At 37.6% G+C, this 14,955-nt stretch overlaps 1 protein-coding gene across 18 annotated transcripts in view; it reads right to left on the bottom strand.

The window, feature by feature from the left end:
* Nucleotides 1-540: 540 nt before the first annotated feature.
* The window catches only part of PCM1 (pericentriolar material 1), a 107,969-nt gene continuing 93,554 nt past the window's right edge, over nt 541-14,955 (bottom strand). For all 18 annotated transcript variants that reach the window (XM_062213323.1, XM_062213329.1, XM_062213315.1 and 15 more), the window contains 9 exons: nt 13,535-13,732; nt 11,166-11,228; nt 10,784-10,919; nt 10,344-10,504; nt 7,014-7,083; nt 6,240-6,496; nt 4,220-4,312; nt 4,018-4,132; nt 541-2,377 (listed from right to left, as the gene is read on the bottom strand). In XM_062213323.1, coding sequence (XP_062069307.1) covers nt 2,352-2,377; nt 4,018-4,132; nt 4,220-4,312; nt 6,240-6,496; nt 7,014-7,083; nt 10,344-10,504; nt 10,784-10,919; nt 11,166-11,228; nt 13,535-13,732 — 1,119 coding nt within the window. In that variant the 3' untranslated portion in view covers nt 541-2,351. The remainder of the gene's footprint in view (nt 2,378-4,017; nt 4,133-4,219; nt 4,313-6,239; nt 6,497-7,013; nt 7,084-10,343; nt 10,505-10,783; nt 10,920-11,165; nt 11,229-13,534; nt 13,733-14,955) is intronic.

Below are 14,955 nucleotides of genomic sequence, written 5' to 3'. Positions count from 1 at the left end.
TACTCAACTCTGTCAAGCCAATTACTTGTCTTGCCCTAAATCACCCCAGGGTAAGGTAACAGGAAACTAGAAACCACACTTAGTACTCAAAGGTCAGCAGAATTATCTGAACCAGCCAATCCCAAATTGCTTATTCTGCCTTTTCCCAGGGAACCACAACCATGGCTCTGGCTGGCTTTCCTGTATGACCCTAGATGGTATGTGATGATCTCTTCTTTGGGACCTGTGAGTACAATAAACTCCTTCTTTCCAAGTCTTCAGTCTCATTTCTTCCTAGGACTGCACTGACTTTACCGACCACATCAACATACACATTCTGACAATAGTATGTAAAACACATACAGCTAAGAAACAAAGGATATGTTCACTTAAAGGAAAATAGTCTCGAAGTGAATCAGTCTTCCTGTTTATCCCTGTCATTATTTTTCATGCTAGAAGTTGTCAAATAAGGCACAATTTTGGAATACTCAAAAGAATGAATGTCAATTTAAATGAAAATACAATTCAAGGTTCAATGTAGAATATACATTTATTAACAGTGAAAAAGCATTTATCCAAAGTGTAAAGTTACAAAATACAAAGTACTTCCATGGTCTGGCTAGCTCATTATATTAGGCATTATTTCAACCTCAATAGGGTTCTTTCTCTTTCACTCTGGCCTTTTCTCCTTCTATCTCTAACCAAAATTTTACCTTAAGATAAACAGGAGTATTTAATGCCTACCTCTTCAGCAATAGTTATTAGGCAAAATCTATTGAACAAGTTATCTGTTCTCAAGCCCTGGGTATTTTAAAACTAAATTATCAACTAAAATAGGAAAATAAGACTAGATAGCAGCTATTAAACAAGTCAAATAAGCAAGGTTGGTAAACAGGTACCATGGTAGTAGCTAAGATATAAATTCAATTCTTCTACCATGCCTATCTTTAATATGCATGCAGAGAGAGCGAGATAGCCACAAATAAGGCTTTGAGTACCAAAATGGAAGTTTCCCACTATTCTGATCAATATCTAGAAAATACAGAACTTAAGTGTTCATAGACTTTAACTTCTTGTACCCCTTTCTCTGAGATAGTCTAATGGGATAAGAGTTCCTGGTTCTGGATGGGTGGTTTTCTGAATAGGATGTATTGGAGATGATGTCTTAGAAAATTTAAGTAGCAATACAGTGAATGTCCTCATAAGGAATCCTCATTTGGTATTCCCTGAATGGATACCACATTTTAACAGGTGTTAAGAATTTTAAAGGAATACCAACCAAGTTATTTTAGAGGGCATTTTAATTGTTAGCAAATTTAAATTACTACTTGGAATAAATGCTTCACATTTTATTCATTTGTCTAATGTTGACTGACTCACTGTTAACTGGCTCTGAGAAACCTTACTGTGTCTATGGCAAGTCGATAGACTTATAAAAAAGTCACATGGATTTTAACAGTGAAAAAGGACATAGGACATTATCTGCAAATCTGCTTCTCTCATACACACAGAGGCCAAATGCTTTGCTTTGGTATTAAACTATCACTTCCAAAAGTCTGTCAAGGCATATAGAAGATTAATGCCCTGTTCTATCAATTTAGTTCTACTTATCCCCACTTGAAAGTGTGATTATCTAAAGTTAAATGCAATATTACTTATCTGTGCATTAATACTCCCTCATTATATAAAGGTAATTTTAAAAATTTAGACTGAGACAACTTAGGATCTGAAATTCTAGAAAACACCTAATAGATAATTATGTAAGTTCTGAACTTACCAAATTTGAATGAATTATTGATATATACTCTAAATAATTCAGGTATCTGGGTTACCTTTATAACCAGCCCTATTCTTGCACAGGAATAGGCCCTGCAGGTACCTAACAGAACTTTAGACCCAAGAGAAGCAACACTGGCTTTAGCTGGAAGACTGGTCTAATGGCTGGGCTCTATAATAAATATTTCTCTCTTAACCACTACTGTCTGAATAGCCTAAAATTCTATAGAACAATGACTTACTGTGTAGAATTCAACATAATTTCCAAAAAAGGGGGGTACTTTACAGGTAAGGCCAAACTTTATTTAAAACTACATTTTAAACGTAATATTACCAAACATCACAATGGGGGGGGGGGGGGAATCAGGACCAAAAAAAAAAAAAAAAAACCAACCCACAGTGTATCAAGGTTTGAATCTGTCCAGAATTCAGTTTCTGATGTTTTAAAACTGCCATGGGCAGAAATTAGCACATCTATCAAAAATGCATTGTCAAACTAATTTACATTTTTATACAGATCAAAGCAGATGTTTATTTAGTGTCATTTTGAAATGCACTGTGTAAAGACAAAAGTTCGATGAGCCTCTGAAGACATCTCATATACCTTGGGCTCCCACTGTTTCTGAAAAACAATAATTGTTATAAATTAGTTACCAAATTAAGACATTACTTACTAGAATTTACTTCTTAAGTATTCTCTTCCATTAAAGCTTTTACTTTTAATATATAAGGTTATTATAAAGAAAATTCCAATTTGGCTTGAATTCCCTGATAGCAAATGGTAAAAACACACACACACGAAGGCTCCTGTTTCATGATGGCAGCCTAAGCAGATAATACTTGTCTTTTCAAACACCCTAGCAAGGAAAAAAAAAAAACTAACAACAAGGTATAAACCTACATAAAGAAGAAAAGAGCAGTTGTGAGAACAGGATATACCAACAAATGATCAGAATGTTCAACATAGATGGAGGTTGACTGAAAAGGATAGAGGAAGGCAGCCACAGTCTAGAAACGTGAGGCTTGGTTGAGATGGGTGTCACATACTAAATGAACTGAGCAGAAAACTGGGAAATTAACTGAAGGTTTGATATCTGAAATGTCTACCCTTCTCACCCCATTTCTAGAACCCTCCCATTGTATATGAATTCAATTAATTGATAGAGAATAACAAAATCCTTTGACCATAATGCAAGAAACAGTATCTGAGCAGCCCAGAAGTTGTGCTACTAGAAACACAAAGAAGGAACTATTTAACTATTAATTGGCTCTATGATGAAAGATACTTAAGTAAAATCATCTTCAGGAAAAGTATATTAGAATTAATTATAGCTATAAAGTCAAAATTTGTGCTCACTTTTAATGACAAAAAGTATGGGTAAAGCCAAACAGAAGGTAAGAGGAAGGAGCCAGGAGGAGCCAAACAAGGTAATACTGTCTGGTTCTGTCAGCTTTGGACATATCTATTTAAAATAGCAAAGATGAAAACCAAAAATACGAACCGGGAGGAAGAAAGGTAGATCTAAGTACACACTTGTCATAGGGGAGACAGGTTATCTGAATTTTATTTTATTTTATTTTATTTTATTTTATTTTGACAGAGTGGATAGTGAGACAGACAGAAAGGTTTTCCTTTTGCCGTTAGTTCACCCTTCAATGGCCGCTGCAGCCGGCACATCTCGCTGATCCGAAGCCAGGAGCCAGGTGCTTCTCCTGGTCTCCCATGCGGGTGCAGGGCCCAAGCACTTGAGCCATCCTCCACTGCCTTCCCGGGCCATAGCAGAGAGCTGGCCTGGAAGAGGGGCAACCGGGATAGAACCCGGCGCCCCAACCGGGACTAGAATCCGGTGTGCCGGCGCCGCAAGGCGGAGGATTAGCCTGTTAAGCCACGGCGCCGGCCAGGTTATCTGAATTTTAAACATTAAGAAAAATCATAAAATACTGGAGTTATGTCAGACCCCTCCTCCAAAAGAACTAAAAACCAGTGGTTAAAAGAGGATTCTTACTTTTTATCATTAACTTTTGTACCCTTCTTAAATTATGCACATGTATCTATTACTTTGCAAAAACAGGCTTTTAAACACAAAAAATGACTTGGTAAGACTACTCTATGTCAAGTAGCTAAACTAAAATTTTCACAAAATTATGCCTCCTTTCCAATTATTAGCCTTAAATCTCCCAGGTACTCGAGGACGTATAAAAGATAAATCAGGATATCTACACGCAATTTTTCAATATTATAAGATTAAAATTGACTCTTACCAGGTTCTTTTAGTGTTTGAGAACTTCCAGCTAATTCTTCAGTGTGCATTTCACATATTTCACCAGGTAAATGGTTTTTCTGTTGTTCTTCAAGCATTTTTTTCCTTAGATCTGCCTTTAGAATTAAAATTAAACACACAAATCATTTTCAATCTTAACATTTGTTATAAAAAGACAAGCTTAATTAAAGAGCACCAAATACCTCTGAATATATTGTCAGTTTAAGTGGTAAATCTTCAACTTTCACAAAGTCTTCTTCATCAGACTTTTGACTTATGTTACCAGATTCTGCTTCCTGTAAGATGAATTAATATTTAATGAAAAAAAACCACTCTATCTTTAGACCTAAGTCATCCATGACAAATAGTGTATTATGACCATATACATCAATAACTCTATCATATTTGTTTTCTTCCATATTTAGCTATGAATAAACTGGGTATCAGAAGTTCAGAAGGGCTTCACACGCAGTTATGAACATGCTGTTAAGCATTCTTATTTTATCAAACTAGTTTAGCGTCTGAAGGAAAAAACAGTAATACATGAGAGCTAAATGAATCTGAAAAACTTTTCATAATGTTCACAGAATGTCATCAGAGCTGCATGCAACAGAACATAAGTAAATATAAACTTCTCAACCTATCAACTGTTGAGGCTCAATTAGACAAGGTATGAATTCAGTAATTCACTTCTGGGATCACTTCAAATTTTATTTTTCTGAAACCAGATTCTTCTCCTAGTTACCCTTCTGATTTTTAATGTATCATTCTACCCAAGTAGAAACCTTACCTTGTAATATTTCTCACCTAGCTCATCTTGTTCAGCTCATATTTTGCACCTATGTGATAGTGTGCCCTCCTAATGTAGCTTCCTTGATAGCATATCATAGACAGATCACATTAATCTTCATAGACCATGACTTTGACCATTTCACTTTCTTATAAAACATACACATACCATTCAGTAGGGATCCCTGCCCACCCTTCAGATTCAAGACCTTGTAAAATCTAACTTCAAGTTAATCTCAACTAAGTATCTTCCAGAAGACTATATACTGATCAAATGACAAGAATAAATATAATAGGTAACCATCAGTTTTAGATGCATAATCTTAGTGGCAGCAAGGCAACCAAAACTCCTTTAAAAAGTTATTCTGTTTTTGGCCGGCGCCGTGGCTAACTAGGCTAGTCCTCCGCCTGTGGCACTAGCACACCGGGTTCTAGTCCCGGTTGGGGCACCGGATTCTGTCCCAGTTGCTCCTCTTGCAGTCCAGCTCTCCGCTGTGGCCCGGGAAGGCAGTGGAGGATGGCCCAGGTGCTTGGGCCCTGTACCCGCATGGCAGACCCAGGAGGAAGCTCCTAGTTTCGGATTGGTGCAGTGCGCTAGCCGTAGTGGCAATTTGGGGGATGAATCAATGGAAAAGGAAGACCTTTGTCTCTCTCTCTCTGTCTAACTCTGCCTGTCAAAAAAAAAAAAAGTTACTCTGTTTTTAAAACATAAGCCCCATTTGTAACAAGTTACAAAACAACTACATAAATCTTTAGACAAGGTCAATTTTAATTTTTTAAAAACAAGCATTTTCCTTAGACCAAAATTTATCTGTCTTGGTTCAAATACTATATTGTAGATTTCTTAATTTCTTCTGATAAAAGTGTATAAAAATCTATTCAACTCAAGGATGCAAAAATAACTTGGTATAAAATTCAATAGAAACAAAGGTCCATAGTAAAACTACATTTTTGTACCTTCTCTTTTAAGTGCAAATTTTTACATATTTTTTGGCTATTCACTGTTTATAGATAAGGACTCTACCACTGTCAAATTGTTTCATTTTGCATCCCAAATGTGAACTTTTAGTTCATTAAAGACTTAAATGCTTTAAACAGTTGAGCAGTCCAGAATGGGTAGTTTAAGAGACTAATGCTAATTCATGTATCATTTGTACTGCAGATCTGAACTTGAACTCTTCAAAGTTGCCATCTATATCATTATTTCTCAAAACTAAACACTGTAGAACAGCCTTCAGGTTTTGAGAGGTAATTCTAATTCACTATCACATTTCTGCTCAAATTTAAAAGAACAAGTATGAATGAGAAATGTTCCAACAAGTTCTAAACCTAAACAGAGTGGGGTTTAGTTTATATACTGAAAATGTGAACTTGAAAATGAATATGCACAGAAATGAAAAATAAAAAAAACTTAAGAGTATAAAGGATACATACATAGTCATTCACTAACACTGGAGATTCAGTATCTGGACTTCCAGCGAGAGAGCTTTCAGGAGTTTCCTGAGCAGATTTAACTTCTTTGACTCTAGGCACTAAGGTTTCCATTTCAGTTAAAGGTAATGGCAAAGGGCTGGGCTGTTTAGATGACTCAACAGTACTGAGCGAATCTTCATGAGTAGCATTATTTAAAGGTTGTTCATTTTCTAAGATATTGAGGTAACAGGGTTTCACAAGAGAGCTATCTTGGTCATCTGTCATCAAAAGAAAGTCTTAAAATCAGTGTAATGCAATAGTTGCTAAACTTTCTATTACACAAAATGCATGATTGAGTGTAATTATGACACTTAATTCACAAAAAAATAGGGCAACTACAAATTTTCTTTAGCAATGGTTCCCAAATTTAGTTGATCAGATTCATCTAGAGATACTTTGAAAATTTAAATTCCCAAAAGTTACTTGATGTCTAATAAATTAGGATTTCCAGGAATAATGTCCAGGAATGCAGATATTTTTTAAAAATTCCCCTCAGTTGTATAGAGATATTCCTTGAGGAGGTTTTCTGTGTGGATAATAGTTAACATATCTTTAACAGCTGTTTACAAAAATAAAGCCCCTCTTTACTTTTCCTACAAAGGATTTAAGGGGAGAAGAAGATATATTAGGCCCAAAGTATCTTTAATTTATATTAGCTAACAATTCAGATTGCTTTTTTAAGCACATAAAGGGAACTTTAGATAATCTTAAAACTGAACATTCCAGATTTCTTACCTCTACTAGTAGCTTCTTGCTCTAATGGGACATTTGTGCTTTCTGTTTTTTCAAAGTCATTTTGTAGAATCTAGGAAGAAAATGACATTTTAAAGACCAGTATCTGCAAATAATTGATAAAATTAAAAAGTAGAGAATGATCCTACATGGGAAGTGGGATACACAGCAGATTCATAGAATGGCAAATGCCCTAAACAGCACTCTGGCCTCAGAATCAGCCCTTAAGTCATTCGGTTCTGGCTCAAGAGCCCATGAGAGTATTTTAGGCATGGAAAGCCAAGACACTCTGGGGGGAAAAAAAAAAAGACCTAAATGAAAGATCTCTGCGAGTGAGATCCCAGTAGAAAGAACAGGTCATCAAAGAAGGAAGTACCTTTCTCTGAAGGGAGGAGAGAACTTCCACTTTGATTATGGCCTTGTCTAAGTAAGATCAGAGTTTGAACTTGGGAGGCTTCCATAGCCTTGGCAGCTCAAGACAAGAGCTTCGGGTGATTACTGACATCATAAACAAGAGTTTCAATTGTTAAATCAACAATGGGAGTCACTGTGCACCTACTCCCCATGTAGGATCTCTGTCCTTAATGTGCTGTACTATGCAAATTAACGGTAAAACTACTCAAACAGTACTCTATACTTTGTGTATGTGTGGGTGCAGTCTGTTGAAATCTTTACTTAATATATACTAAGTTGATCTTCTGTATATAAAGATAATTGAAAATGAATCTTGATGTGAATGGGATGGGAGAGGGAGCAGGAGATGGGATGGTTGCAGGTGGGAGGGAGGTTAGGGAGGGAAAAGCTGCTATAATTCAAAAGTTGTACTTTGTAAATTTATATTTATTAAATAAAAGTTGAAAAAAAAAAAGAAAATGACTTTTAATAGCAGTGCCTGAAGACAATGGTTATCAGTATGTGGGTTTTTGTCCAACCTGAGACCTTCATATGAGGGAATTTAAATTTCTAAAAGTATTATAAAAGAAGTGGCTTTGGTTGCAATTTCCAGATTGCTAAGTAAAAAGTTTTCTCCATAACCTCAAAATAGTACAACAAACTGGAAAAATAAATCTCTGTATTTCAAGTTATTTTTCTCAGACTATTTTAAATGAAACTGTAAGACACCTATACACAAGTACATGTAGACAAAGTTCATGAAAGAAAAACTATCCAGGAGGACAGCAAGATGTACTAAGTACCTTCAGCAGAGTGAGAAACAAAAACTGAGAATTCCTTCACAATTTGAAGTACCAGTTTGTAAGGAGGAAGAACTATAGTGGTAAGGAGGGTAGTTATTTTATAACTGGTTAAAGAAAATGTGTACTTCTAGGTTTATTCCCGCAACCACAATAGAAAATGGGATGTTGTATTTTAGACAAATTGAAATAGCTTCACATCTGGGGACACTGGGGCTAGGGAAGGGGTAAAGAAGGTGAGTAAATATACTGAGAACACGGATGTAGTGCAAATTTGATGATGGTGGGACACTGAGCCCCGTTTGCATATTTTAGTTTGCACTACCAACCACCAAGCTTTTATACCTCAGACTTGAAGAGAATGGAGGACACTGTCTTGGAGAAACTACCCAAAGACCAGACTAGTAGATAGTGACATTTAGGAGTCTCAAATAGCTGGCTGTCTATCCAAATGCCCTTCAGTGAAGCTCAAACTCCAACTAGCTTTCTGCTCCATCGTTCTTCAATGTAAACAAACAACATAAGCTAAAAAAATCACAACTGAAAGCAAAAAATTTCATGCAAGTATTAGGGCTGAAGAATTATTCCTGAAAGTAAAACAAAAAGATAAGGCAATGAGACAATAAAAGGAAGAAAGAAGAAAATGAGATGATCAGTTCTAGATTTTAAATATATGATAATATTAACTCCAGAAGGAAAGAAAAATGGTGGAAGAAAAAAAAAACAGCAAAAGTACATTTATCAAATGATATAGACTGAAAAGACCAATTGAGCATTCATCAAAGTGAATTTAAAAACAAAAACCACTTCTCAACAGTGTTTATATCATAAAATTTCAGAACTCCAGAGGAGGAAAACCTCTGAAGAACAGAAGGGAAAAAGTACACAAAAAGGATACTAAGAAAGACACCAGCTTTCTCAACAGCAACATTGGAAACTGCAAAGAGCACTATCTTTTAAATATCTGAAAGAAAATATTATCCACACAGTGTTTGTTTTCTGATAACTAATTTTACTGATTTATCTTTTATGCATGCTTTCTCAGAGTTGCTGGAGGACGTGCTTTACCAAAATGAGACAATAAATCACGAGACAAATACTGGACTCAAACAGGTCTCTGACAAAAAAATGACAAAGGAGACTCCTGGGCTGTTAGCTGTTTAGTAGTTCAAAATAACAAGAAAACCCAAAATGGAGCAGGAAGAAGTGTTACAGGAAGGAAACAAAATGACAAATTGAAATCTTATAGAAAATTTTACTGGGAGGTTTGCTTATACAGCAGTTGGAAGGCAGAGCAAAACATTCAGGTACACATTCAAAGAAAATAAAAAATTGAGAACATTAAATTCAAGAAAAATACAAGGTGAAACATTTGATTCAGCAGTGATATTTACAGTTTGGTAAAATCTAAATATTTGGTTAAAATGTAACTGAAACGTACACACCACACACACATTGTTCAGAAATATGGACAGAAAGAAAAAGTATAACGTGTTGCCTGTGGACAGGCCAAGGCAGAGGACAGAGTGATTTTATTCTTAGCAAATATTGTTTCCAGCTATGACTGGGAAGAAAAGTATGAAGATTAACATCCCAGATCTTCTGAACTATTTGTTTATCAAAGATTAGAATGTTTTAAACATTGCTAAATATAAAAAAGTCTTTCAGATTTTACTAAGAATGTTAAAGAGGCCTGTATTCATGGGAATGGGTAAAGCTGCATATTGAGATTTCAGAATGATCTGTTTTCAGTAGTTAAAATTGGTAGACAGTGGGCTGGCGCCGTGGCTCAACAGGCTAATCCTCCGCCTTGCGGCGCCGGCACACCAGGTTCTGGTCCCGGTTGGGGCACCGATCCTGTCCCGGTTGCCCCTCTTCCAGGCCAGCTCTCTGCTGTGGCCAGGGAGTGCAGTGGAGGATGGCCCAAGTGCTTGGGCCCTGCACCCGCATGGGAGACCAGGAGAAGCACCTGGCTCCTGCCATCGGAGCAGCGCGGTGCGCCGGCCGCAGCGCACTACCGCGGCGGCCATTGGAGGGTGAACCAACGGCAAAAGGAAGACCTTTCTCTCTGTCTCTCTCTCACTGTCCACTCTGCCTGTCAAAAAAAAAAAAATTGGTAGACAGATCTATATTGGAATACCTGATTGTCACGTTCATTCTCTTCTGCAGTTTCAATGTTAGCCTGGAGTGACGTCTGGACATCTACAGGGCTCTCTTCAAACTCTTCTACTTCTTCATCCTCATTCTCATCTTCTCCACTTCCATAATTATTTAAAGCCTGAGTTTCAGCTTTAGACAAATCTGAATTCATCGAAACACAATTCTTAGTAAATTTCAGCATCATAATTGGTGCCATTTACTGCATTCCTGCATGGCACAGGTCCTTTGTATACAATATCTGAAACTGTCAGTAAGTACCAGAAACTGTGGTGTGGAAAAGCCAAGTAATTAGTCAAGGTCATTGTGAAATTCAAATTTAGTTGTCTGATGCCTAATTCTATGCTCATTGCATTCTACCAAACTGATTCACTGACCTATAAAGAATTAACATGTAAACACAGTGCAGAGCCTTAAACTTACTAATAGACACTGGACATCCTTCACTTTCTTCATCTTCCTCTTGATCAGAAACATCAGATCTTAGATTTTTGGGACCTCCTCCACCATACAACTCAGATGTTTGGGTCTGCTTAACTGTTTCAGTCTCATCCTTGTCCTAGCCAAAGATAAATTTGAGTAATTAACTTATTAAAGTACTTTTAAAACAGTATCATAAAAATTAATGGTTACTATATAAAAATACAAAGAATCATTTTTGACAGTCTAGTTTTGTTCCTAAAAACAAAATTAAAACTAATCAGAAGACATCTGATAATATATTGTGTTCTCAAACATTAAGGTAAAAGCTGTTAAATTTTTTTCAAAAACCATTATTTCTAGGCACAAATGAATTGGTACATACTTTATCCTCATCATCAATCTCTTCAGCTGGTGAGCCATGATCTCCTTCAAGAATCCTTTTGGCCTATAGTAAATTAAATAGAATTTAACAATATACTTAAGAGTGTAGTAAAGTTTAAAAGTTTTGGCTTTCATCAGAAAAGCTGAGTGGTTTCTCAGAAAAATAAGTGCATTGTTTTATTGAAATCTTCTGAATTGACAAAAAAAGCAACAGTGCCTGCTTGACTATTCCTAAGATGCAAAATCTTCAAAAAGTTCATGGAAAAGCATATTATGGATTTTGAAAATTTTCTGCACCAAAATAATTATTTATTCCATACTTCCAAACTTTTAGAAGTACCCTCATATAAGACGTATCTCAAACTTATTAACTCCCTTAATCTAGTCCCTAGTCCCCATCCTCGTTCAGTCATACCAATGTCAGTAAATGGCACTTAATACACCAAGAAGCATATGCCAATTAGGAAACCAGCCTTTACTTCCATTACCTACTTCTAAACCATGAGAATTCTTTACTGGATAAATTATCAAAATACATATGTTGCTGCACACTAAACTACAAATGTTTGATTATTCTTTTTTACCTGGAAGACTCAGCCTTACAACTCGCCTCCCTGCTTCTGTCTCTACTCTCCTATAATCCCTATTTAATGTGGTACATAAGATTGTCATTCCTCAACTTCAAACTGTCCTTGGCAGTTTCTATGATGTTTAGAATAAAATACCTTAGAAATCTTGCTAAGGCCCTGTAACTTGGGCTTACCCACCTCTGTAACCTAACCTACCCTTATCACTTTACTTAGTAACCTTCTATTCTCCAAACTGCTCAATCCTGCCTTAGAAGTCTTTATACGGCCGGCGCCGTGGCTCAACAGGCTAATCCTCCGCCTTGCGGCGCCGGCACACCGGGTTCTAGTCCCGGTCGGGGCACCGATCCTGTCCCGGTTGCCCCTCTTCCAGGCCAGCTCTCTGCTGTGGCCAGGGAGTGCAGTGGAGGATGGCCCAAGTGCTTGGGCTCTGCACCCCATGGGAGACCAGGAGAAGCACCTGGCTCCTGCCATCGGAACAGCGCGGTGCGCTGGCCGCAGCGCGCTACCGCGGCGGCCATTGGAGGATGAACCAACGGCAAAAGGAAGACCTTTCTCTCTGTCTCTCTCTCACTGTCCACTCTGCCTGTCAAAAAAAATAAATAAATAAAGAAGTCTTTATACTTGATTCTCTACACATGGAATTAACTTCATCTCCATTTTGAAATCCTTGTCTGTCTTGTCAGATTATATTTCACCCCACACAGGGCCTCATGAGATTGCTTATCCAAAACATATTGAAAGGAGACCAACTCTGGTCATGTTTTAGAGTATTATGCTGTTTTATTTTCTTTAAGCTGTCAGCAATGGCTTAAATTTATATGTACAATATAAATAACACAAGTGTGAAACAAGTATATTGACCTCTGTGCTTCGGATTCTAAGGAAGAAGGAATTACTCTGATCTTGATCTGGTTTTCCTCTCATGATCAGAGGGTCAAGTAAAGGGTATAAAGCTAGGGAAAAGGCCTCCTTGGTAAGCCTGAAGATGAGGGGTAACAAATTCATTCAATTTCACACATGATCGAGACCAATTTGGGGCCAGTGTTGTGGTGCAGCAGGTTAAGCTGCCACCTGCAATGCTGACATCCCATGTGAATGCCACTGTGAGTTCTAGCTGCTCCATTTCCAATTCAGTTTCCTGTGCTACCCTGCCAGGAAAGCAGCAGAAGATGGTTCAAATGCTTGGGCCCTGGCCACACATGTAGGAAACTGGATGTAGTTCTAATCTTCTGCCTGACCCAGTCATGGTGGTTGTGACCATTTGGGAATGAATGAGCAGATGGACTCTCTCTACCTATGCTTTTCAAATAAACAAACCTATAAGTAAAGGAATCTTTCCCAAAAATAGTGACATGTTTCAGGGTGTGAAACCGGAGGGATGTGAAACCGGAGCCCTAACAAACTAGCATGTGTATCGGTTAGGTGTGACCTCTGGGTGATAATATATTCTCAGAATCTTTAAGAATTGGCAATATCGATGGCAGGTAGCTGACCAAAGACTGGATCCTAGTCCTTTTCTCTTTAGGGACTTGAATGAGTGGCAATAAAGTGAACTGGATACCTGACAATGTGCATTTAGTATCAATTCCTATCTACATTCCTGATCTTTCACCCCTGTGTTACTCCTGAGATTTAGTAGATATCAGCACATGTACTGATTTATAATCTGATTAACTAATAGTACCAAATAACTGCTTTTGCTGGAGTCAAATGACATTAGTTAATGATAAAAACTACTTACATGCTAATAACTACTCCTAAAATCAAAATCAATATTTACCTCTTTGGCATAAGACTGTATTACTCCAGCTGCTTCTATTTTTCTTTTGCATCTCTGTTTAACAGTTATACTATTATTGTCCAAATCTTGCATGAGCTTAAAGAAAGCTAATTCGTTAAACAACACTTCAGATATCTCTACAAGAAGATCTTCTCCACAGTCTTTCAGTTTTCTGCCAGCAAATTTTGCCAGTGAATCCTATTAAATAAACCAGATATTTTAAGATTGCAGTAAACTTCATTTGTGGGTAGAGCAATACAGATGGTTAAAGTTTAAATTGAGGCTGCAGCTTTGGGGCAGCAGGTTTAGGCCACTGCTGGAAGCAGTGGCATCGCATGTGGGTGTCAGTTCGAGTCCCGGCTGTTACACTTCAAATCCAGCTCCCAGCTTACCCACCTGGGGAAGCAGCAGAGGAGACAGCCCAAGGCTCTGGGCCCTTGCAACCACATAAGAGATCTGAAAGAAGCTCCAAGCTTCTGGCTTTGGCCTGGTCCAGTACCAGATATTGCTGGCATATGGGAAAAAAAAAAACTCCACTTCTCTCTCTTCTCTTTCTCTCCCTCAAATCTTTTAAAAAGTTTATAATACTTACCTAGAGAAAAATAAACTTAAATTTTTGAAAATCACAGGGAGAGACACATCTTTCATCAGCTGATTCAACTCCCCAGGTGGTAGCAACAGTTGGGGCTGGGCCAGGCCAAAACCAAGAGCTTCTTTCAGGTCTCCCACATGGGTGCAGGAGTCTAAGCACTTGGGTCATCCTCCACTGCTTTCCCAGGCCATTAGCAGGGAGCTGGATCAGAAGTGGAGGAGCCAGTACTTGAAGTAGTGCCCATATGGGATGCCAGCACTGCAGGAAGCGGCTTTACCTACTAGACCACATCACTGGCCCTAAGAAAAATTTTAAGTACTGAAAAACTTAATGAACAAGACTACTAAGGAAAAATAGGTCAATAATTTTAAAGAATATCACCATATTTCTTAGTAGGAATAGTGCTAGTTTGGCTTCCAGAGTACAGACATATGGGAGAAAAAGCGTATGTGGTCGTCCATGTTTAATCTCTACTTAATATAACTGCTGGTGGGCTGGCATTGTGACCTAGTAAGTAAAGCTACAGCCTGTGATGCCAGTATGTTAGGCACAGATTCAAGTCCCAACTGCTCTACTTCCAATCCAGCTCCCTGCTAATGGCCTGGAAAAGCAGCAGAAGGTGGCCCAAGTACTAACTACCTCAATGGGAAAATATTCAGGTAAATATATAACGGTAATGGTTACATGGAATAATAAGGTATTGTTATGTATAGTCTCAACTTTGACACCATTGACATTTAGGACTGGATAATTCTTGGTTGTGAGAGACTGTCCTATGCATTGTAGGATGTTTAACAGTACCTGTTCCTTTCTTTCTTTCCTACCTCCT

Source organism: Lepus europaeus, chromosome 16, assembly GCF_033115175.1.
Source record: "Lepus europaeus isolate LE1 chromosome 16, mLepTim1.pri, whole genome shotgun sequence".
Classification (NCBI taxonomy): domain Eukaryota; kingdom Metazoa; phylum Chordata; class Mammalia; order Lagomorpha; family Leporidae; genus Lepus; species Lepus europaeus.
Note: the sequence above shows the minus strand (reverse complement) of the source record. Positions and strands in the feature narration are given on the sequence as shown.